This window comes from Bos indicus x Bos taurus, chromosome 28, assembly GCF_003369695.1.
Source record: "Bos indicus x Bos taurus breed Angus x Brahman F1 hybrid chromosome 28, Bos_hybrid_MaternalHap_v2.0, whole genome shotgun sequence".
Lineage (NCBI taxonomy): Eukaryota > Metazoa > Chordata > Mammalia > Artiodactyla > Bovidae > Bos > Bos indicus x Bos taurus.
The window spans coordinates 43,899,913-43,926,222 of NC_040103.1; the positions used below are offsets into that span (position 1 = coordinate 43,899,913).

Consider the following 26,310-nt stretch of genomic DNA (forward strand, 5'->3'; position numbering starts at 1 on the left):
AATATTAATACCAGGTGTAGAACCATCTACTTAAAACTCCTTATTAATAGGATTTGACCACCAATAGCTTTTCCTGAATTGGACAAGGAAATGGCAATCCACTCCAGTGTTCTTGCCTGGAGAATCCCAGGGATGGGGGAACCTGGTGGGCTGCCGTCTATGGGGTTACCCAGAGTCGGACACGACTGAAGTGACTTAGCAGCTTAGCAGCAGCTTTTCCTGACAGTTGACTGTAAGCTAGAACTTCAATAGTATGGTTTAGAATTTCTTTAGAAATAATAAGTGCTTTTGCGATTAAACTCTGCTCTCAATTAGCACAGAACTGGCATTGGCTTTTTAACTTCTGAGAGACATTATTATTTATGCTTGTTGCCTGTTTTAAATGGACACAATTTTAAATAAAAGATTTTAAACAGAGCCCCTAATAAAGCCTAAATCTAATCATTTCCACAATTACAGTTTTATTTATATTTTATGTGCTTGCATGTAGACACACTTAAAGAAAAGAACACATATGTATATATATTAGATGATGTAAGAGTTTGACAAATGACTTGTTAATGAAAATTTATTAACTACATAACCTTTGAGTACCAGAGAAACTTCAATATGTACAAATCACCACGAAGTTCCCAGTTCCTAAACTTTGGTTATATGAATATGTCTCAAGCACCAAGGAACAAACAATAATCCTAATTCAAAAAAAGAAAAAGAAAAAAAATCCCAGGAAATGAGGTCCTTCGCGTGTCTTGAACCTGTTTGTTTTTAAACACCATTTGGGAAACTCTTATTCTCATATTTCCTTTCATTTGGGTCAATTTCCAAAAACAGTCAATAAAAATTGATCAGGGGAAAAGGGACAGGCAAATTACCATTACAAATAAAGGTGATATCTCAAAATAACTTTTTGAAAAGTATTCTTAAATATAAAACTCTTAACCTAGGAGATCTGTATTATTTAACAAACCCAACTCTTATTTCAAAAATCAAAAAACCTCCACCACCACAATGATAATAGGGTAGGGGTGAGAGGCTCACAGGGAGATCTGCAGCAGACTCAGTTACAGCTCCTAGGGTTCCACCACCTTCCGTGGCATCTGCTAGCTGCAGAGGTGATTTGTATATTTAGGCATCAAAAAAGACACCTGCCAGGCTGAGCACAAACTCTGATGAAATTTCACAAGAAGTCTGATGGGCAAAAGAAAGAAAAATAAAAGAATCAGGGCTGAAATAGAAAAAAAAAGAAACAAAGTATGTCTCAGTCTATGTAAGTCGGGATGGAGGAGGCGCAGATGTACTGACAGCTGCATGGGCGGAAGGGACTGCATCCTTGCCTACAAACGCGGATTATATACACATGGATATCATGTCAGTTCACACGTCACACCTTCTTGTTACACAAGTGGGGAGCGTCTAGTCACTTGGCTCCTCAGGCCCCCGTCCTTTGTCCCGGCTGGTTGGTGGTCTGTGTACAGGACTCAACTGCATGGTATATGAATGGATAAAGCTTGATGTCTGGTCCGGGGGTGGAGCAGTTTCTGCATTCTTCATTGTAATATCGTAGCAGCAGCTTATATACTTCTCCTGAAGAGCAGAAAGCCAGACCAGTTTGCACATTAGGATACGTAGATAGATAAATCGACTACAGAACACGCCAGTTCTATCCTAAATAACATTTGCTCAAATTTGGCTTTTGAAAATAGAGCATGAGGTCCATAAGCCTGGAAGGCTTTCCTGATATAAAGCTAAACATTTTAAATACCTTAAAGAAACTACTTATTAGTTCATAATTACAGCAGGCTATACATGGTACATCGTCCATGCATCCTTTTCAGAGTTCGTGGCGACTTTAATTTTACATTTAGCTCCATGACAGGAAGGCCTCCCAGGTCCAGCTGAAACACAGTAGAAGGAGCGTCTGCTGGGCTGTCTGATAAACATGCCTCAGAGTACGGCCTCTCAGGTTTTAACGTACCTTTCAATACCATCCCCTCATTCAGTTTTTGACACACACAAAAGTAAAAATGGACACCAACTCCAACATCTTGGCCTTAATTTAATAAGCTGACATACTCATTGAATATTGAGGATGAAATTTTGCCAGAAAAATAAGGTCTGCAAGCATTGTCCCTCTGAGACCTTGTCCCCCACCCCCACCGAAGTCACATTTCCATTCTTACTTATCCACTAGGATCCATCCAGAGTTAGCAAGTGCTCCTCCTGGATGGTGTACAATCCATCTATACACCAACCATCCCTACTTACCAACAGTCAGTTTCCTCTCAGTGAGGAATGTATGCATGCTGTAAATGTCTCTCATCAGTTCTGAGTCCCCAAAGGTGAAATAAACCACGTCTCGCTCAGCTACAGCAGCTGCCAGGATCTGTATTAAGGCTGAAGCACAGAGGAAAACACAGCTATATTATGACACTTCCCATCAGGATACCTTTAGTTCTTTCAGCCAGCTAAATTATAGCTGGCATGCCATAGCTATATCCTGGATTAAAGATTTATAAGCCTAATATACACGTTATTAGAAATGGCAAATAGAGGATGAATATAAATCATCTGGTTGTGTGACTTTCCAGACATGCTACTGAGAATCTCATTAAGCCACAGAATTCCCACATAAGCACCTTTGTGGGAAAACAACAGAGGAAGGTGCATCTGAAGCAGCACCCTTAAGGCGGTCAAGTGGTTTTCCCCCACTTACATTAATCTGGAACTAAAATTTGTGTTTGCTTGCTTGATTTATCTTACTACATAGTCACTGGTTTTTTGTACCAAAGGTCTGTGATTTTCCCCGACCAACGTACTTGGAAGGTTCTGCTTTTGTGAACTCTACAGCAAGCAGGCGTTCTCCAAATGGGTTCCAGAAGACACCCCCGTCCCTTCCACACTCCAACCTCCACCCAATCACTAGAGCATGGAGTGAACGTTACTGATAACACTGGACATAAACTCCAGTGTGCTAGCATAGGAAAATCATGGAGAAGCCCTGTCCCCAGGAATCAGAGGTACAAATCACTGAGCCTAGAGTACATTTCCAAAAACTAAATTCCTTTATAATCTTAATTTCAAAAGACAAAATTTATTTTAAATATCAAAAATGAACACAGGTACAATAAATGCCCTGTTGCTAGTAACATCTTTTCCTTCATAAAAGGGGAGGTGGGAATCGAATTAAAACACTATGGAGGATAAATATAATCAAAATATAATTTTGATTTTTGAGAGCATCTTCAAAACATAAAAGCTAAGAATGGGAATGGGGAGGAGCTTATAACTGAAAGCAAATGGAAATAAACGAGCCTAATTTTATTTCAAAGGAAAAGCACTACCGGGAAAGGAAAAGGGAAGAACGAACGTAAGAACTGGCCCAAGTAACTTACGAACACAGTATGTGACTGAGATGCCCTCAGTCTTGGACAAGGAGGAAAGAACTGCAAACAAATCCCAGACTTTCTTTGTTAGATGTGCTTACCATAGCAGTATAGGTGAAACAATTCTGAGACTATTAATACAATTTATTTCAGGATTGAAAAAATGAGTTGATTTGTTGATGCTGCTGGGAGTTATAGTTCTCAGAATGGAAGAGGGGACATACAAACATGGAATGGGAAAGACAAAAAAGTAACTCTGTGGTTATCAATTGAAATGAAAGGCACGGTATGTACTCATGACTTTTAACTATGAACATCCGTGTGTGTTTCTATGTGTATTTCTTAGTTTTGTCTGCTGAAAGGGCCGAAAAGAAGACATCCCAGCAGCAGTTAGCACCCCTAGTGCCCAGACAGTGGTCTAATGCCATTCCCCCTGAAAGGAGCTGGATTCCTCAAGGAACACTAGATTCCATGGTTGGGACAGGGTCGGTACAAGATAAACCCAGAATGTTTTATACCAGGAAGTGAAGAAGTACTGCAAACCAGATGCGGAGAAATTGAGGAGTGCTTGTCCTAAGGATATAGAAGCCAGTTTGAAGGAGCATCTATTAGCCAAATCTGGGCGAGGGAAGCACCAAAATATTATGTATAGTAGTAAGTTACAAATCATTGAAAAAATACTGAGTCCACAATGATAATACATAATAAATAAATGGAGAGGAAGGGCTCCTGCTCACGTGAGAAAGCTACAGCCTAACTGGTAAGTCTAGAGGGAGTGTTAGATATTAGAACAAGATAACCCTTTTCTGCATTCATCATGGCAAAGACCGGATCAGGCAAAGATCAATAAAGGATGCTAAACCTAAGGGAAATTTTGTCTCAAAGCGTCTTCCCACAGACCACTTATTAACTACAAGGAAGGAAAAAATATCAGTATATCACTACAGTAGAAAAATCAGATAACACCATGACTAGGTGACCAAAGTTAATGCCGCCAGTGGAGTCGGATGACCACCAAGTGCCTCTAGACAGTCACCTGTGCGCTACTCTGATCCAGAATGCACACCTCACCCTAATTATGAGGGAAGAGCAGACAAAGGCAACGAATGCTGTGTTCTTCAAACATGTGTCATTTTCATCATAGGGGGTTAGAATGCAAAAGTAGGAAGTCAAGAAACACCTGGAGTAACAGAGAAGTTTAGCTTTTGAGTACAAAATGAAGCAGGGCAAAGGCTAACAGAGTTCTGCCAAGAGAACGCACTGTTCATCCCAAACACCCTCTTCCAACAACACAAGAGAGGACTCTACACATGGACATCACCAGATGGTCAATACTGAAATCAGATTGATTATATTCTTTGCAGCTGAAGATGGAGAAGCTCTATACAGTCAGCAAAAACAAGACTGGGAGCTGACTGTGGCTCAGATGATGAACTCCTTATTGCCAAATTCAGACTTAAATTGAAGAAAGTAGGGAAAACCACTAGACCAGTCAGGTATGACCTAAATCAAATCCCTTACGCTTGTACAGTGGAAGTGAGAAACAGATTCAAAGTATTAGATCTGACAGGCGGCCTGAGGAACTGTGGGCGGAGATCTGTAACACTGTACAGGAGGTGGGGACCAAAACTCTCCCCAAGAAGAAGAAATGCAAAAGGCAAACTGGTTGCCTGAGAAGGCCTGACAAATAGCTGAGAAGAGAAGCAAAAGGCAAAGGAGAAAAGGAAAGATATATGCATCTGAATGCAGAGCTCCAAAGAATAGCAAGGAGAGATAAGAAAACCCTCCTAAGTGATCAATGCAAAGAAATAGAGGAAAACAATAAAATGGGAAAACCTAGAGATCTCTTCAAGAAAATTAGAGATACCAAGGGAACATTTCAAGCAAAGATGGGCACAATGAAAGACAGTGGCAAGAATACACAGAAGAACTATACCAAAAAGATCCTCATGACCCAGATGACCAGGACGGTGTGATCACTCACCTAGAGCCAAACATCCTGGAGTTCAAAGTCAAGTGGGCCTTACGAAGCATCACTGCAATCAAAGCTAGTGGAGGTGATGGAATTCCAGCTGAGCTGGAATTTCAAATCCTAAAAGATGATGCCATGAAAGTGCTTCACTCAATGTGCCAGCAAATTTGGAGAACTCAGCGATGGCCACAGAACTGGGAAAGGTCAGTTTTCATTGCAATCCCAAAGAAAGGCAATGCCAAAGAATGCTCAAAGTACTGCGCAATTGACTCATCTCACACGCTAGCAAGGTAATACGAAAAATTCTCCAAGCCAGGCTTCAACAGTATGGGAACCGAGAACCCAGATGTTCAAGCTGGATTTAGAAAAGGCAGAGGAACCAGAGATCAAGTTGCCAACATCTGTTGGATCATAGAAAAAGCTAGAGTATTCCAGAAAAACATTTGCTTCTTATTCATTGACTATGCTAAAGCCTTTGTGTGGATCACAACAAATTGTGGAAAATTCTTAAAGAGATGGGAATATCAGACCACTTTACCTGCCTCCTGAGAAATCTGTATGCAGGCCAAGAAGCAACAGTTAGAACCAGACATGGAACAACAGACTGGTTCCAAATAGGAAAAGGAGTATGTCAAGGTTGTATATTGTCACCCTGCTTATTTAACTTCTATGCAGAGTACATCATGTGAAATGCTGGACTGGATGAAGCACAAACTGGAATCAAGATTGCCGGGAGAAATATCAATAACCTCATATATGCAGATGACACCACCCTTATGGCAGAAAGCGAAGAAGAACTAAAGAAAGAGCCTCTTGATGAAAGTGAAAGAGCAGAGTGAAAAAGTTGGCTTAAAACTCAACAATCAGAAAACTAAGATCATGGCATCTGGTCCCATCACTTCATGGCAAATAGATGGGGAAACAGTGAAAGACTATTTTCTTGAGCTCCAAAATCACTGCAGCCATGAAATTAAAAGACACTTGCTCCTTGGAAGAAAAGCTATGACGAAGCTAGATAGCATATTAAAAAGCAGAGATGTTACTTTACTGACAAAGGTCCGTCTAGTCATAGCTTTGGTTTCTCCAGTAGTCATGTATGGATGTGAGAGTTGGACCATAAAGAAAGCTGAAGGCCAAAGAATTGATACGTTTGAACTGTGGTGTTGGAGAAGACTCTTGGGAGTCCCCTGGACAGCAAGGAGATCAAACTAAAATAAAAAACTTTGAACTAGTATATTTGATATGGCTGAGTATCCCCAGATTTGAGAAAGAATCTAAGATGTTATAATACATATAAGACTCTGAATGCAAAAGTATTTCCTAATTTCCAAACTAATATTTATTGAGTGTGCATAACATGTGAGGCACCACGACTAGGCCTCATTAATCTTGGAGTAACTGATCCCAAAATACAGATACATTTTAATTAAAATTGCTCAACCAACTTACGCAAACATTAAAGCTTCAGTACACTCAATTTTAAAAGGTTCCTAATTAACCTAAACTACATATAAAAATGAAAACCAATATATTGTAATCTTCTTCTACCAAGAGGTATTTCTTATCTTTTGGTTTGAATGAAATTTATCTGTATTTTCTATTAAGAGGAGAGAAAGACCCAAAGAAAAGTCCTTCTAGTCTTGTTCTCCCCTTACATACAGAAATACTAGATCACTGGTCATTTGTCATTTATGAAAATAAAATGTTAATAAGAACATTTAAAATGTATCTCCCTATAGTGTTTATTTATTTATTTTTTTCTCCCTATAGAGTTTATTTTCTAAATGCTTCACAGGCCATTCTGTCCCTGTGGATGGGCTCACAGAGTTAAGTTTCACAGACCTACCAAAAAGAGGCTGAATCCTAATAAGAGAACCAATTTACATTACATTCTTATTTCCCATCCGTTTCTGTTTGGGTCAGATGATAACAAAAGCATGTGGCAGACAAGCTCGGACTGGAGACTGAAGACCTGAGCTCAGGCCTCACCTTTCTGCTAGCTACCTAAGCTCTAGGACTTTGGCCAAGTCACTTAACTCTCTTGCCTGCATTTTCCCCATCTATGCAAAGAGGAAGTCAAATCAGATCGTCCCTAAAGACTCTTTCAGGGTATGGAATTCCATAGCCTCTATTACAGCTTTTCTTCTCGCATTGGATATTAGACTATAAATACACAGAGTAAATTTTCAGAAATATAACAATCTTGACCTTAAACCCATCAGTAATCACTAACAAAAGATCATTTTAAACAAAACTGTCTTCAGACCTGACTATATCGCCAAGGTCTTTGCGCATCTAGACAATTATGTCTCACGATTTAAGTGAACTCGCCTGCATCACAAGTTAGATGAGAATAAATCACAGACCTAATAGGATGTGTGGACTGATTCCAAGAACGATGCAAAAGCATCAAATCCCAAATTCAAGCACAACTAGGTGCCAAAATAATCACTTAAACTAACCTGCAGGGAGTTTGGTTTTAATTTTCTTTTTGGCATCAATCTTAAGCAATAAAATTTTCAAATAAGTATGAATAATCAAAAAAGGCTTCCCTGGTAGTTCAGATGGTAAAGAATCCACCTGCAATGCAGAAGGCCCAGGTTTGATCCCTGGGTCAGGAAGATACCCTGGAGAAGGGAATGGCAACTCACTCCAGTATTCTTGCCTGGAGGATTCCATGGACAGAGGAGTCTGTCGGGTTGCATTCCATGGGGTCGCAAAGCGTCGGACACGACTCAGCGACTCACACACACTACACTAATATCAAAAACCGGTCACAGTGTCATCTCAAAACAAATGAACCAAACAAAAAATGAGTAAAAGCACGGATACCTGTACACAGGTATTGTCTGAGGCCATCAACAGGTAACATCAGTAACAGCTGCTAACACAGCTCTGTACTGTAGCATGTGGAATGTTCTAGCAGCTTTTCAAGGATAAGCTCAAGATTCACAAAGATTAACTCAATCCTTACAAAAACTGAGTAAATATTAGCATTATCTCCATTTTGAAAATCAGGAAGTAAGGGCATCAAAAGATTGAGCAACTTGTCTAAGGTCACACAGCCAGAGAGTGGTGGAGCTGCGATCTGAACGGGGTGCCTGACCCAGGGCTCTCCCTCACCCACTCTGTTGGAAAGCTGCCATGCCACGCCATCCTGCTGCGCTCCAAGCCAACCTACCACATGTCTGTTAGAGGAATTTCCTCAAATTGTTTATTTACATTATTTAAATACATACTAGCAGGAAGCTAGTATAGATTTGAAAGTGTTACTCATGTCCTTCTCATGAAACCCAAGTTGTTTTGTGAGGTCATGTCTTGATTACTATGAAAGCTCAAACATGTTTACCAGCCCTGGAGCATTTTGCTCACTCTTCTAGGCCAACTCTTATTTTCTAATTGGTCTTGCACTCTGGCTACTGTTTTTATTTTAAATATACGCTACGCTATGCTAAGTCACTTCAGTCGTGTCCGACTCTGTGTGACCCCATAGACGGCAGCCCACCAGGCTCTGCTGTCCCTGGGATTCTCCAGGCAAGAACACTGGAGTGGGTTGCCATTGCCTCCTCCAATGCATGAAAGTGAAAAGTGAAAGTGAAGTCGCTCAGTCGTGTCCGACTCTTAGCGACCCCATGGACTGCAGCCCTACCAGGCTCCTCCGTCCATGGGATTTTCCAGGCAAGAGTACTGGAGTGGGGTGCCATTGCCTCCTCCGATTTTAAATATATATATAAAATAAAGTATTATTGTTTATTTTTGGCTGCACTGGGTCTTTGTTCCTGCATGTGGGCTTTCTCTGGTTGTGGCAAGCGGGGGCTACAGCTGCAGCCCACAGGTTTCTCACTGAGGTGGCTTTTCTTGTTGCAGAGCATGGGCTCTAGAGTGCTTGGACTTCAGCAGCTGGGGCTCGCAGGCTCTAGAGCACAGGCTCAGTAGTTATGGCGCAGAGGCTTAGCTGCCCGGTGGCACATGGGATCTTCCTGGACCAGGGATCACACTTGTGTGCCCTACACTGCAAGGTGGACTCATAACTGCTGGCCCACTAGGGAGGCCCTGGCTACTGTTTCTAACCTTGGTACCTGTGACCCTGGTGGCTCAGATGGTTAAGCGTCTGTCTACAATGTGGGAGACCCGGGTTTGATCCCTGGGTCGGAAGATCCCCTGGAGAAGGAAATGGCAACCCACTCCAGTACTATTGCCTGGAAAATCCCATGGACAGAGGAGCCTGGTAGGCTACAGTCCATGGGGTCGCAAAGAGTCGGACATGACTGAGCGACTTCACCATGTGACCCTCCCAACCACTCCCAATCCTCCAGTGGATATTATGAAAGCCTCAATCTTTGGTGCCTTAATAGTACTCACATCAAGAATTCAGCCACCATTTCTAGAGTGGCAATTTCCAAATCTAAATCTAGATACAGAGTTTGTGGCCAATACAGATGAGACTGTAAAAGCACAGACACTGAACTCTTGGGTGTCAATCCTGGTTTGAATCCTAGTCCTGCCACTTGCTACCCTTGTGACCTGAGGCTATTGACCTCGTTGCCTCAGTTACGTCACAAAGACAAAAATACCTCATACCTAGTAGGCTGTGATGAACTAATACATCTAAGGAAAGCACTTAGTACAACACAGAATGCTTTCAGCATGTTGTCTAATCACAACCACAACCACAGTACTGGTTTTTGAGGAAAATAGGCCAAATATGCATGCTGGTTCTGATTGTTAGCTGTGTTTCTTTGGGCAGTTTTATTAGCCTCTGCATAAAACCTTGGTTTCCTCATCTTAGAAATGAGGCCACAGATTGAAGGGTGACTATGCAACACTAAAGCAGAGAACGCAGTATTTCTTAAACCTGGCTGGTTATCGGCAACTCCCAGAGAGTTAAAAAAAAGTTCCCAGAGCCATTTCCCAGATCCATTAACTCAGTGGTATCTCTGAAGTCCAATAATAGCCATTCCACTCTCTGCAGACAACTTGAATGCAACTTGTAAGATGTATGTACCCTGCGTTCAGTGCAGCATTGTTCACAAATATGGAGGCAACCTAAGTGCTCATCAGTAGATGAGTGGATAAAGATGTGGTGTGTATATATATACAAGGACCTACTACTTGGCCATAAAAGAACAATGAAATCTTGCCCTACGCAACAACATGGATGGACCCAGACCAGTCCTCTTGCCTGGAAAATCCCACGGACGGAGGAGCCTGGTGGGCTGCAGGCCATGGGGTCGCTGGGAGTCGGCCACGACTGAGCGACTTCACTTTCACTGTTCACTTTCATGCATTGGAGAAGGAAATGGCAACCCACTCCAGGGTTCTTGCCTGGAGAACCCCAGGGACGGGGGAGCCTGGTGGGCTGCCGTCTATGGGGACACACAGAGTCGGACACGACTGAAGCAACTTAGCAGAAGCAGCACAGTGTATTATCCTAAGTGAAATAAACCAAAGACAAATACTGTATGATTTCACTTATGGGCTGAATCTAAAAACAAAACATATGAACAAACCTAATCAAACAGAAACAGTAACAAATACAGAGAACAGACAGGCGGCTGCCAGAAGGGAGGCGGGAGGGGGTCATGGGTATGAACGTACAGTGTAGGGAAAACAGTTGGCCGTTATGTAAGGTCTTCGCATGGTGACAGAAGACAACCAGACTTATCATGGAGATCGTTTTGAAATGTATAGAAACACAGAATCACTGTTGTGTACCAAGAACTAGCAGAGCTGTAGGCCAATCATACTTTAAAGACAAATAAAGGCACAGGGAAATATGATCAGATTTCTGGCTACCAAAGGTAGGAGGTGGGGGGAGAGCGAATTAAATGAAGGTAGCCAAAAGGTACAGACTTCAGTTACAAGATAAATAAGTACTAGGAATGTGATGTACAACATGATAAAGATAATTAACACTGCTGTACATCATAAATGAAAGTTGCAAGGGAGAATAAATCCTGAGAATTCTCATCACAAGGAAAAAAAATTGTTCTACTTCTTTAATGTTGCCTCTGTATAAGATGATGGATATTCACTAAACCTACTTGATACTAATTTCATGATGTAAGTCAAATCATTATGTTGGACATCTTCAACTTTATAGTTCTGTATGTCAATTATTTTTTAATAAAACTGGAAAAAAACATGCTCACAACAGAAATTGTTGATAATTGTGAAAATAAATTACACAATGAAAATCTTGGAATACTACCCTCAACAGTCACCAGAGCAAGCAAAACTGCAGTCTGAAAGGCTTTTTTTACACCATAAACAAAAGAAACAAAATGAACACATTTATAAAGCTTCTCAAATTGTCCATCACAAATGACCAAGGCTTGTGGCAGACCTGGCTTCTGGATTGATGATGTGAATCTACTCATTTATTTTACTTAAGAGAAAAACAGAAAAAAGTGTCTGTCATAAGATCAATAAGTCCAGAGTGAAAAACAGGTTTCCTCAAACAAATTCAGGATGATAAAGAATTTCATAAAATAAAAACCAGAAATTTTTTCTCCTATAGACATTCAAAACACTGAAACTAATAATGTGGTTTTTATTTTTGAATATGAAGAAAATGTCTGTGAAAGTCTTTAGAATAAGGAATAGAAGAAATTTTTTTAAGCATGTCACAAAAATGTAAACACATAAAAATTAACCCTATAGGACAACAGGCTGATCACAACTCAACAGGCTGAAATAAATGAAAAAACAGAGAAAAATACCTGTAACATACGTTATTCAGTTGCTAAGTTGGATGACAGATAATTAATATTTCTTAATATACAAAGAGTTATTACAAGCCAATGAAAACCAAATCTGCTGACTAAAAGCTAAATGGGCAGATGACATGAACAAGCAATTCGCAAAACAAAAATGACCAATAAAACATATGAAAACTACTGAACCTCAGAGAAATTAAGAAGATTGAAAAAACCCTACAGTGGTGAGATCGCCTTTGCAAAGAAGACACTGTAAATTGATACTGCCTTTCAGAAGAACAGTTTGTGGTAAATATTAAAATATGTTGTATCCCTGTCCTTTGAGTCATTAATTTCACTTCTAGGAATTAACCCTAAGAAAATAATTATGTATAACATATATAATTATATATTATAGTATTGCTTATATAAAATAAAAAAACTATGAATGGAGAATTGGTGAAATAAACAATGGCATATGAGGTACATACAACAGAATACTACGTAGCTATTAAAAACTGCGGACAGTTTTTGGTGTTGCAAGCCATCATGAGACTATAGGGCTTTCTAAAAGAGGAGGTCAGAGCATAGCATACACAGTGTGATTCCACTAACATGAAATGATTACACGAACTGTTACAGAGAAATTCCCAAGGAGAAGGATTTGAGAAGGATTTCATCTGTATCTGTCTAGCTAAACTATCCATAGTTTAGCTATCAAGGCCAGTTGGCTGTTTTATATTTGCTTTGTTTTCTTGTTACTTTGTCAACTGTAGTATAAACAAAAAATCTGTCAGATTTTTGTCCTGGGTTCCTGGCAGGAGCTTTAAAACCTTTGCCATTTCCTGAGTCAAAGCTATGGTTTTTCCAGTGGTCATGTATGGATGTGAGAGTTGGACTATAAAGAAAGCTGAGTGCCAAAGAATTGATGCTTTTGAACTATGGTGTTGGAGAAGACTCTTGAGAGTCCCTTGAACTGCAAGGAGATCCAACCAGTCCATCCTAAAGGAAATCAGTCCTGGGTTTTCATTGGAAGGACTGATTTTGAAGCTGAAACTCCAATACTTTGGCCACCTGATGCGAAGAACTGACTCATTTGAAAAGACACGATACTGGGAAAGATTGAGGGCAGGAGAACAGGACGACGACAGAGGATGCGATGGTTGGATGTCATCACGACTCAATGGACATGGGTTTGAGTGAACTCTGGGAGTTGGTGATGGACAGGGAGGCCTGGCGTGCTGCAGTCCATGGGTCACAAAGAGTTGGACAGAACTGAGTGACTGAACTGAACTGACCTGAGTGACAGGGTGTTTGTTACGCTGGTGACAGTGACTGCCAGTGGGCCTCTAAGTGCTTGAGGATTGTGCTTTCAGTCACTGAACTCTAGGGAGAGGGAGAGCTGGAGCATGGCCAGTGATGGCCAATGGCACCCATGTAATGAAGCCCACATACAAACTCTGGACACCAAAGGTTGGTGGAGCTGCCTAACAAACACATTCATGTGCTGGGAAAGTTATATGTTTTGACACCACAGGGGCGGGGCACGGAAGCTCTGTATTCCCTCCCCATCTCACCCTATGTATATCCTTTGTAACACAATTGTCACAGCACCTTCCTGGGTTCTGCGAGTTCCTTAGGGGCTTGAGGGAACCTCCCCACTGGTAGCTGGCTGATCAGAGGTGCAGGTGGCCCCCGAAGGACAGCCCAGCCTCAGACTTGCAGCTGGAGCCTGAAGTAGGGGTGGTCTAGCAGAGGAGGCATGCCCGTGCCTTGTGGGGTCTGCACTGACTCCAAGGAGTGTCGGGGCTGTACTGCAGCGCCCTCAGCTCGTGTCAGACCAGCTGGGTTGACACAGAATAGTAGCCAACCTAAGTAATAATATAATACTGTTTTCTATAACTGATACTCTTGAGAGGAAAAAAAATGTCATGATATGATAAATAACCAACAGCTCCGTTGATAGGTACAAACCTGAAGTGCAAGAAATGTTCATCCTTCTGGAGCACCAAATGCCTCCTCACGCAGCTCTCCCGGGCTGCATGCCCGCACGTCACGCACCTCTATTAAAGCGCTCCTTTCTGTATGTTGATTTGTCCATGCCTCCCTCTCATATGCTAGACCGTGAATTCCAAAGCAGGGACCACATCTTATTCACCTTTGTATTCTCAGAACCTACCACCGTGCCTAGAGAGTGGCAGACCTGCCGTAAGTCTGGTGAATGAACGAGTCACTCAGTGAAACAGCTCTGTCCATAAAACTCACTACCGTAAAGGGATGTGCTTGTGTGGGTGGTTTGGGTTGAAACTTCACAGTCATTTTGGCCTCTTTATTCAACTAAATGCTGTGTCTGATAGATCAAAGACATAAGTGACCTCTGCAGGGAAAATACAGATTTAAAAATAAAAATACAGATTCCTGCATACATAATAAAAAAACGATTGTATCAAATATTCTTTTTCTTTTCTTTTAGATTTTTGTGGTCCCTTATTATGACAGACCAATAGAAATCTGGTTAGAAGGATTAACTCTAATCCTTAATCAAAAAACTATTATCCTTCTTATAACAACTGACTCACTCACCTTTTAGTCTAGCATCACCCCCAAAGGCACCACAGCCCCAGTTTCCTGTAGCCACTGCAGACAGGTTCTCTGAAGACACTCCAGGACGAAGAAATCCACAGTAAGCCTGAAGGATGAAAGAAACATCAAAGCAATGTGAGTGACTAGACACTAGCAGTATTTCTGACTGATGGTCTAGGATCAGTATCCATTATCAAGCTTATGTTATCTCTCTCTCTCTCTCTCTCTCTCTCTCTCCTTTTTTCCCTAGGGGCCAAAGGAGAGGGGGAAAAAAGAAAAAACCCTGGGATAACAGAAGGAAGAGAGTAAGAAACGATCAGCTCTAATTACTGATTTGCTCTGATGCTGGGCAAATCAGAGCCCTAAAGCCAATACCCCCTTAAGGGGGTCTCAGTTTTCCCCCTTCCCCAGTTCAAACAAATATAAATGAAAGTATCAGAGATATTTCAAGAATTAATGGGATTCCAGTTACAAACTATGAGGGGCTAATGGACAGAAAGGCATTTAAGACAGTGTTTTATTTGAAAACTTTTGATTACTATTTTTCATTACAGTAAAGAATTATTACTATTATGCTTCCTCAGCACTCTCTGAATTATTGGGGCTAGATTAATAACTGTGGTTAGCTTTTAAATGTGCTTCTTGCCACTGAAACACTTAAGCGACTATATTTAAAATGAGTCCCTATATATAAAAGGGACTCCTATGCCTGGCTATAAGATAACCTTTAAAATCCCTTCCAGCTCCAAGACTCTAGTTTCACAGCTGTATTTTAAGCTAGATTATTTTATTTTAAAATTTGCCAGTTACCTGCAAAAAGTACAGTATATCCTGAGGATGCTGGCTGCATATTAATTAAATGAACAGCTCATTTTATATATGAGAAGATTGCAGTTTAAGGTCCTAGAGTTTCTGATTTCCATTTCTTTGCTGTCAGGCTAGTTGGTCTTTCTGCCTCCTAAGGGTTCTTAGTTTTCTGAAACTATCAGACTATGTTAAGAGGTTTAATATAATAGCAAAGCAAATATCCCCTGGGCTTTCTCAAGTACCAAGCAAAGCCTGAAATATATCTTATGTATAATAGTAAATAAAATAAAAAGAACCATGTGTGACAGATGTTCCCAGAGAAAAACCAAGGATAAAGAAAGATGCTTCTACGAAACCCACACGTAATACTGTAAATCGCACTCTGAAGTTGCTACAAAGGTATAAAAATTTATTTGACACACTGTCTGGATGGATTAACAAGGCTATTTCTTCCACCTCCTCAAAGGCTGTAAATCCTGGCAGATATTAATTATAAGTTGGTACCAGACCATTATTCAATGCTGTGGTACAGAGCTTACACTGGAGCTCACAAATTACCTGTATAATCAGATGCATAGAGCTTTTGAAAATCTCTTTCAGGTCAAAACTATCAAAGAGCTCAACTTTTCTGAGCAGGTTCTTCTTGAAAGAGACAGATTCTCTGCCTTCATGCCAACAAAGGGAGTAGACTTTCCGTCAGAAGAAACACAACTTTGCCATTGCTTTCCTGTCCAAGTCTGCAAACATGCCCCGGTGAGGAGGGAAACTTGTTAGCCTCCTAGTTAATGTTTTCTGCTTTATGCCATCAGAACGACTTTAGTCTCTTCCAATACTGCTATCTCTACATATCTGGGCTAAACTTTCTTTAATAAGCAAAAATAGCTCAGTAAAACTAAAGCCAAAAAACAGAGAATTTGAAATATTTAGATTATCAGAAGCAAAACCTAACCAATTTTACTAAAAAAAAAAACTTGAAAAATGGCCACAACAGAAACAAACTATAAAACTGAAGTTATCCTGCATTTGTTTTGATCAAATAAAACTTTAAAAAGGTAATCAGATAGAAATTAAATGATGTAAAATAGGTAAAAGAGTAACTAATGATTAAATACAAAGTTCCTTTTTATAGAGGTCTAATTGATTTATTATATTAGTTTCAGGTATACAGCAAAGCGATTCAGTATTTTCAGATTATACTCTATTAAAAGTTATTACAAGATAATGGCTATAATTCCCTGTGCTTTCTTATTTTATGTAGTGTGTATCTCTCAATCCATAGCCCTAACGTGCCCCCCCCTCCCCACCCCCTTACAGAACCACTAGTTTATATCTGTGAGTCTGTTTTGCATATACATCACCTGTATTGCTTTTTAGATTCCACACGTAAATGATGCTGTGCTGTGCTTAGTCGCTCAGTCATATCCGACTCTTTGTAACCCCATGAACTGTAGCCAACAAGGCTCCTCTGTCCATGGGGATTCTCCAGGCAAGAATACTGGAGTGGGTTGCCATGCCCTCCTCCAGGGGTCTTTCCAACCCAGGGATCAAACCCAGGTCTCCTGCATTGCCGGCGGATTCTTTACCATCTGAGCCACCAGGGAAGCCCACATATAAGTGATATCATATAGTATTTGTCTTTCTCTTATTTCATCAAGCATAAATACTCTCTAGGCCCATCCACATTGCTGTAAAAGGTAGAATTTCATTCTTTTTAATGGTTGAGTAATATTTCATTGTATACATTATCCATTTATCTGATGATGGGCATGGCACTTGGGTTGCTTCCATATCTTGGCTGTTGTTACAAAATTCTTTTATTGTGTTTAAACCGACCACTTCCAAGGTCAGAAATCAGAGAGGAGCAGCAAACTCCTCTGAGTCCCCTTTAGAGGGACAACCCTTGCTTCTCTCAATTCCCCAGTAAGGAGAGAGATCCCTCACATGTCAGAGACCGGGATGGGGCCACTAATCAGGATAATAACTGAGCTTCTTTGGTAAGAAACAAAGATCAGGTAATGACAGAGATGGCAAAAGAATTGTCAAGTTCTTTCTTCATAGGGGAATGTGCTAGGAGTTCTCAAGAGCTCCACACTGGCAGCAAATATTTCTCCACATGAGCCAGAGCACTTGAGAAGATTAATCAGAGCAGTAAAAGAAACCTTGCTTATTAAACTCTCATCGCAGCCTGACATTCACCATAACAGAGCTATTTATTTTTTACTAATAAACTACTTAAAAGTGGGAAAAAGAAGAAGCATTCAAACCTCAGTAAGCAGAAGATACCAATAAATATTCCTTGCTCAGAATGGGGCTTCACTGATAGCTCAGTTGGTAAAGAATCTGCCTGAAATGCAGGAGACCCCGATTCAATTCCCGGGTCGGGAAGATCTGCTGGAGAAGGGGTACGCTACCCACTCCAGTGTTCTTGGGCTTCCCTGGTGGTTCAGTTCATAAAGAATCCGCCCACAATGTGGAAGACCTGGGTTCAGTCTCTGGTTTGGGAAGATCCCTGGAGAAGGGAGATGCTACCCACTCCAATATTTTGGCCTAGAGAGTTCCATGGACTATATAGTCCACGGGGTTGCAAAGAGTTGGACATGACTGAGTGAAATGAGTTTTGATGGGAAGGTAAAAAGAGAGGGAATTTTGGAATCCTGAAGGTTGCCGAGGGGAGCCTTGAGAAGCAAGTGGCAGGAGGAAAATACTGGTATCTACAATTAAAAACTAGAGCCCAGCTGGGAAGTGGTAAAAAGAGATATGGGAAGGAAGCCAAGAAATTGAAAAAGGAAACAAAGAAAACAATTTTCAAAACCTACAGGCCCAGAACTGGGCCCAGGAAATAGATGGTATTCAGGTGAATATTCTGTGCAAACATCCCTGCCACACACATGCACGAGCAGACACAAACTGAGGAACTCGGGCTGCAAAGCCGATTTTAGCCTAAGAGAATGTCACTAAATTATGCCCTTCATTATAGTGTAATACATTATACTGTTTTCTAGATTAATAATTTAATTACTGTCCTAAGGAGTTGTATATTAAGTCAATATAACATATTTGTCTAACAAACTAATACATAGTTCATACTGATAATGATCTTATGTTTTAGAATACAGTGATTTCTTAAAAACAAATATAAAAAGTGCCTAAAGGGAAGTCCCTGGTGGCCCAGTGCCTAAGACTGCACGCTCCCAATGCAGAAGGCTTGGGGTGACCCCTGGTCAGGGACCTGACCCCACGCACCACAAGCAAGGCCCAGGTGCTCGGTCGCTCAGTGGCGCCCAAGTCTGCAACCCCATGGCTGCAGCGCGGGGTTTAAGTGCCTTCAGAGTCTTTTAAAGGACAGAAACGGTATGAACCTGAGAGGCAGAGATATAAGAAGAGGTGGCAACAATACATAGAAGAACTGCACAAAAAAGACCTTCACGACCCAGATAATCACGATGGTGTGATCACTCACCTAGAGCCAGACATCCTGGAATGTGAAGTCAAGCGGGCCTTAGGGAGCATCACTACAAACAAAGCTAGTGGAGGTGATGGAATTCCAGTTGAGCTATTTCAAATCCTGAAAGATGATGCTGTGAAAGTGCTGCACTCAATATGCCAGCAAATTTGGAAAACTCAGCAATGGCCACAGGACTGGAAAAGGTCAGTTTTCATTCCAATCCCAAAGAAAGGCAATGACAAAGATTGTTCAAACTACCACACAATTGCACTCATCTCACACACTAGCAAAGTAATGCTCAAAATTCTCCAAGCCAGGCTACAACAGTATGTGAACCGTGAACTTCCAGATGTTCAAGCTGGATTTAGAAAAGGCAGAGGAACCAGAGATCAAATTGCCAATATGTGCTGGATCATCAAAAAAGCGAGAGTTCCAGAAAAACATCTATTTCTGATTTATTGACTATGCCAAAGCCTTTGACTGTGTGGATCACAATAAGCTGTGGAAAATTCTTCAAGAGATGGGAATACCAGACCACCCGACCTGCCTCCTGAGAAATCTGTATGCAGGTCAAGAAGCAACAGTTAGAACTGGACATGGAACAACAGACTGGTTCCAAATCAGGAAAGGAGTATGTCAAGGCTGTATATTGTCACCCTGCTTATTTAACTTATATGCAGAGTACATCATGAGAAATGCTGGGCTGGATGAAGCACAAGCTGGAATCAAGATTGCTGGGAGAAATATCAATAACCTCAGATATGCAGATGACACCCCCTTAGGGCAGAAAGCGAAGAAGAACTAAAGAGCCTCTTATGAAAGTGGAAGAGGAGAGTGAAAAAGTTGCTTAAAACTTAACAATCAGAAAACGAAGATCATGGCATCTGGTCCCATCACTTCACGGCAATAGATGGGGAAACAATGGAAACAATGACAGACTTTACTTTTGGGGGCTCCAAAATCACTGCAGATGGTGACTGCAGCCATGAAATTAAAAGATGCTTGCTCCTTGGAAGGAAAGTTAGGACCAACCTAGACAGCATACTAAAAAGCAGGGACATTACTTTGCCAACAAAGGTTCGTCTAGTCAAAGCTATGGTTTTTCCAGTAGTCATGTATGGATGTGATATCTGGACTCTAAAGAAAGCTGAGCACCGAAGAATTGATGCTTCTGAACTGTGGTGTTGGAGAAGACTCTTGAGAGTCCCTTGGACTGCAAGGAGATCCAACCAGTCCATCCTAAAGGAAATCAGTCCTGAGTATTCACTGGAAGGACTGATGCTGAAGCTGAAACTCTAATACTTTGACCACTTGATGTAAAGATCTGACTCACTGGAAAGACCCTGATGCTGGGAAAGATTGAAAGCGGGAGGAAAAGGGGATGACAGAGGATGAGATGGTTGGATGGCATCACCAACTCAATGGACATGAGTTTGAGTAAACTCTGGGAGTTGGTGAAGGACAGGGAGGCCTGGCATGCTGCAGTCCAAGGGGTCGAAGAGCCAGACACGACTGAGCAACTGAACTGAACTAAAGAACCTTTTAGAAGAGAATAAAGTAATATTAAGTCTTAAAATTATCCTTAGATTCAGTAACAATTTTATAAATTTCTTCTTTGTACATTTCTTTTATTTGATTAAATAACAACTGTACAAAGATGTTTAAAGTGAAAGCGTTAGTTGCTCATTCATGTCTGATTCTTTGCGACCCCATGGACTGTAGCTTGCCAGGCTCCTCTGTCCGTGGGATTCTCCAGGCAACGATACTGGAGTGGGTAGCCATTCTCTTCTCCAAGGGATTTTCCCAACCCAGGGACTGAATGCAAGTCTCCTGCACTGCAGGCAGATTCTTTACCATCTGAGCCAGCAGGGCAGCTCCTCAAAGATGTTTACTACACTGCATATAATAGAGAACCCTGGGACCACCTATTAGTTTAGTTAAGAAACTAATAGCTAAGTCTTAGTATATCAGCTAAGTCCTCATATTCAACCCAACTAATTTTATGGCCATTAAACATATTATTATGAAGATCATTAGAAAGTTTGAAAAATAAAATTATGGATAAATTAAATAAATACAATATTTATATCACTTTTGAACACATTTATATGAAACTAAACATTTGTGTGGAAAGTCCTACAAAAATGAAAACAATTATTTGAAAGGTAAAATTATAGATGATTTTTTTGTCTTTAAAATAACTGTAACCTTAGTAAATAGATATTGCCTTTTCAAGTTGCAATATAAAATGAAAACATCATTTAGACCTTAGATTTCCCATGTGTGAAGTCAGAGATTAGATTTTATATTTCTATGGTTATTCTGATTCTATACATTGAGAAACTGAAGGGAAAACTCACTAAAAATGATACATTTTGAACCAATATTCCTGAAAAGTAAAGTAACACAGACTTCAAGAAAAAATTATAAATGATCAGATGTTGAACTTCTTTGAACTAGCAACAGGAAGGACTGCTCGGTTTTGTTAACCAAGCACTGTAACAATTCTCTCCTGAATTTGGTGATAACAAAAACAACAAAATCAATACATTAGTTTTTAAAAGGTAAATGGTGATTTCCTGCCCAGATGGTCTCCTCACTTTGTTAAATTTCTGATCCAGATGACTCCATAGAATATATTCGTTACTTAATCTTATTGGATTGAATCTAACACGGCTAAACACAACTTTCCACAGATGATTTCTTTCTTCCTTTGCTGAGCTATTTGCCACTTTTACAACCTGGAGTCATAAATCTTTCCAATCCAAAGACAGTTCTCCTAGAGAATGTTACCTAGCTGACCTTTCACAATTTTAAAGCACGCTTCACAGTATTAGTCAGATGCAAGGAGTCTGACTCGTCGCTTTAAAAACCGACTCTTCTCGTCAGTCATGATGTGGGTCCAACAGGCTGGCAGGAGCCTGGGTAGAGTCAGTTGTTTCCAGAGATGATAAAGCGCTTTGTGGGACTGCCCTTCAATTGTTATCTGTTGTGTGTGTATGTCCTCAGTCGCTCAGTTTAGTCTGATTCTCTGCAACCCCATGGCCTATAGTCCACTAGGCTCCTCTGTCCATGGAATTTTCCAGGCAAGAATATAGGAGCAGATTGCCATTTCCTCCTTCAGGGGAATCTTCCCAACCCAGGGACTCAACCCACGTCTCCTACCCTGGCAGGCAGACTCATCACCACTGCACCACCCGGGAAGCTGAGTACTGCCTAAAAGTAGCAAGCCCTCAGAGTTCAGAGACCCACACTGACTTCAGCAAGCCCCCAGAGTTCAGGGACCCACACTGACTTCAGCAAGCCCCAGAGTTCAGGGACCCACACTGACTTCAGCAAGCCCCCAGAGTTCAGGGACCCACACTGACTTCTGACGGGAAAACTGGTCTATTGCTTCATTTGGAGAAATGGAGTTTTTCTGATTCTGTCTAGTTTCTTTCTGGCATACAAAAAAAAAAAAAGCACTGTACAAGTTATCTCTGAAGTGATTTAATATAGAATTCTGCTTTAAACCTAAGTTTACAAAACACAGTGAGATGTAAAACATTTAATTTACTATGCTCTCCAAGTCGTGGTGTCATCGGTTAGCCATAGGGAATTAAAAATGAGAATATTTATTTATGTCCAGGGTTATATTTGTAAAAGTGAATGATCCAGCTCCTGCAGGAAAGTATTTGTGGGAATATAAATATTATCCATAAAAAAAAGAACCTTGAAATGTGTGTTAATGTACAATAATGGTTAAATACATTTCCTTTTCATACACGTCTCTCTAAACTTTCCATATATTTCTTGCCATAACAAAGTACCACACAGACTATGCGAGTAAAACAACAGACATTACTTTTCTCAGTTTAGGAGACTAGAAGTTCAAGGTCAGGGTGTTAACATGCTTGGTTTCTTTTGAGACCCCTCTCCTCGGCGTGCAGACGGTCACCTGCATGTAGACCCATACATGGGATTCATTCTGTGCGCATGCACTCCTAATTTTTTTTTTTGTATGACCTAATCTCTTCTTATAAGGATACTAGATTGCATTAGGGCTCCCTGGTATCCTAGGACCCCCACACCCACTGATTATAAATGTCTTCTACTATCAATGACCATGTGACACAGTCACAAACACTTTTGATGAAAAGCTGAATATAAATCTCATTCTACTTGATATGCTATGTAATAAAAACACCATGTGCTTGGAAACAACTGCTTTAAGGCAAGGGTTTAGACAGTGAAAGCAGGCTCACGTTTAAAAGGTACCTAAAAGATATTCCTTAGTATCATGAGTCATATAAAAGAGAAATTATAACTGTTGACACATCAAAGAACAGTCTTTTTGGACAGCTTTTCTGAGGAATTAAAGTAAAATGGAATCTGTATGTAAGTTCAATTTTGGAAAATAATGCATTTACTCTTCAAACTTTTTATGGGATTCCTTTGAGAACTTCAAATGTTAAAATAACCTAATTGTATATTTTAAAAATATGTTCAACAGCAAATTAGATTCTCAAGTACACTAGGATATAAGATAGCAAATGTAATTATACTGGAAATGTCCCCTAAGTCTTAAGCATAGTAAACGCCTTTCTAGATTATTTGGTTATTTTACTGACAACAATATGAAATTACCAGGTACTTGAGCTGGGATTAGCAGAGCACCACACAGAGGCCATTCCTGTGGTCAGACCCAGGGAAAAGATGCGAAGATGATATTCTGAGGCCCACACGCCAGTCCAACAGCACTCCCAACTCCCTCCCATGGTACGCCCAGTCGGCTCTCATTACCAAAGTCTGTGTAGGGACTGGCACGTGGGAGCCATGCAAAACCACAAACCTTATCTTAATAATGAGCTTCATGACCAAATCCTATTCATGCAAGTTAAACAATGGTTTTCAGAATTGGCTCAGTCTTGGCTGTGAGAGTAATTTGAGGAACTAAAGAAAAAAGCAACAGTTTTGGTAAGGCCCTATCTACCTAGAGAACAGAATTAGAATGCTATTGTATGTTAGTTTATTTATTATGGTTAACTAGTAAAAACTTGAACTAACAATAGGTCTAGCTCATTTTTATATTTCTGTAACATAAAAAAATAAAATGATTACAGGAGATAAAACCAAGCACAGAAAGCCATATATTCCGTCATAAATATGTCAAATTACCAAATAAATAATTTGCATGACTCTTACCAATATAAGAACAACAATGACTTGACTTTCATGGTCTATCTGCTCTAATCCTGACAGCATACCTTGCAGAGAAGTGTCACTGGGTAGGTCTGAAAAAACTTTCAAGGTTCATTCATTTCTATATCGTTTTAAAATGATAATGTTCCAAAGCAGCTAAATGTACTTGATGAGATAAATGCATGTGTGGGGCTTAATATCAAGCAACAGTCTATCTGGCATCAGTAATCAAACAATTACAAAATGGAAAGTACATCCTGTCCAAGCTGACAGACCCATTAAATCAGGAGCGCTGTGGGCAGACGCCCTGACACTGCAGGAATTACCACAAAGCATTAATTTCAGCATTAATAAAATGGCAGCAGACAGACACCGCTGCCAGATGAACAAAGAAATAAGGTCACTGGCCTTGTTAAGCTCCCGTCTGATCTTCTCGGGCACAAACTGGTCGAGGTAGCGTCTGAAGTGGAGGGCGTCGATGGCGACGATCTCAGTGCTGCGCCTCTGCCAGTCGTCCCTGGGGCAGGACACGGGGGTGGGGAGGAGCGGGCAAAGGCACTCAGCAGACAAGCCCGCCAGGGCAGGGTCGGAGACCTCCAAGGGCTAATACGTTACAAACCAACCAACCAATGGCTTTATGTCTCAGCAAATCAGGAAGTCCAAGGCACACGTATTGTGGGGTACCAAGCATTAAGCAGTAAAATGAAAAGACAGACCATACTGTAAATGATACATCATTCACAGTGAGTCTTCGAGGTTAAAAGATTTGGTGGTCAAACCAAAGGGATTTAGTTCTTTGTTTCCCCCCATCACTAAAGACCTGGCCTTTGTATCTGGACAAGAGCTCTTTCCTCTGTTCTGGAAGAACTGCTCTAAATCACTGAGTTTGTAACCTCGCCATATATTGTCCAAGCACTAGGCCCAAGGAGTGGAGTGCTGTGGGAAAAAAAGTGTGACAATTCAGTACAGAATTCCACCTGCTACCTTCAACTGCTGAGTGCACAAAATTATTTTTAAAAAGGCAAAGAAAACAATAACAATTTGCCTGTGGAGACAAGAAAAGTTGGATGAGATGGTGATTTTGGAAACATGAAATTCTAAATATGCATCTCTTTATGAACATGCATATAATGATATTCCCATCAATGCTTCACACTGAACAACAGCAACAGAAGCCTTCATGCTAGTCTGTAAATAATTATAAAGAATTAAAAATCCACCTTAGTGACTGTTGCAGCCATATATTTTACCCAAAACAAAGAAAGACTAGCAACTGGACTTGGGACATTACAAAGAGTAAGGCTGTATGGCTACAAGGCCGGTGGCTGATTCTTTCTGCTACAATGGCTCTTCCCACTGAAATACACACACATTTGCCACACACACGTTTTCAATAAAAATTTGCCCCTGGGGAAGCAAAAATGTCAAAGTCTAAGAACGTATTGCAATAAGAAACCAGAGACAGCAGCAGCAAAGTTCTCCACGGGTTCTGCTCGCAACCGTTCTGTGGCATCAGGCAAACTGTCCCAGCGTAGGTTTCCCCCACTTACCTAATCTCACAGAAGTTAAGGACAACTAAAAAGGCTGTTCAAAGGCTGTAAGTTGCCATTAGAATCCACTCGAAATAAGTGTGTTGTTGGAAGTTAACCTTCAGTGGACGCTTACAATTAGCTGCAGAGACACCTGTAGAGAGTTGTGCCTTTCCTGGTCTTGGTTTAGATATTTGGCTTTTCTTTCTCTGTTCTTCTCTGAGTATACAGAGATGGTGAATCTGTTTTAACTACTAGTGAACCTGTACTATTGAATCTAAGAAGAAAGTTTTATTTCTCAAGTAAGAGTAGATGGAAGACAGAATGTACCAGGGTCAAGCCCACATTCCTTAGCTTTTGGCCATGTGATATAAAGTAAAACGAACTCACCTTTCGCTCCTGTCTTCATGGCTCCGGGCCCAGCGGTATGTTTCGGCATAGCCTGTGTATTCACTGTACTGCTCAGTACCTGAAACAAATAATCTGCCACTATTATTTTTCAGAAAAAATATTTCTTAAAAACTACACCTTCTAAAGGGTCTCTGTTAAGAAACACACAAACAAACAGATAAAAAACTCCACAAGTCTTAATGACTTATTATTTCACATGAAGAAAAAAATGATGCTTCCAGAAGCAACCACAATATTTAACATACAGTGAATGAATGGTCCAATCAACAAAGAAAATAAAATAGTCTGTCATATTCATTTT

The 26,310-nt window shown here is 40.6% G+C and overlaps 1 protein-coding gene across 3 annotated transcripts in view; it reads right to left on the reverse strand.

Annotated features, from left to right (window-relative positions):
- Positions 1-550: 550 nt before the first annotated feature.
- Positions 551-26,310, reverse strand: part of PARG (poly(ADP-ribose) glycohydrolase) — a 114,541-nt gene continuing 88,781 nt past the window's right edge. For all 3 annotated transcript variants that reach the window (XM_027530507.1, XM_027530505.1, XM_027530506.1), the window contains exons 14-18: positions 25,989-26,067; positions 24,478-24,586; positions 14,637-14,742; positions 2,266-2,394; positions 551-1,584 (exon numbers count right to left, since the gene is read on the reverse strand). In XM_027530507.1, the coding sequence (XP_027386308.1) occupies positions 1,430-1,584; positions 2,266-2,394; positions 14,637-14,742; positions 24,478-24,586; positions 25,989-26,067 (578 nt within the window). In that variant the 3' untranslated portion in view covers positions 551-1,429. The remainder of the gene's footprint in view (positions 1,585-2,265; positions 2,395-14,636; positions 14,743-24,477; positions 24,587-25,988; positions 26,068-26,310) is intronic.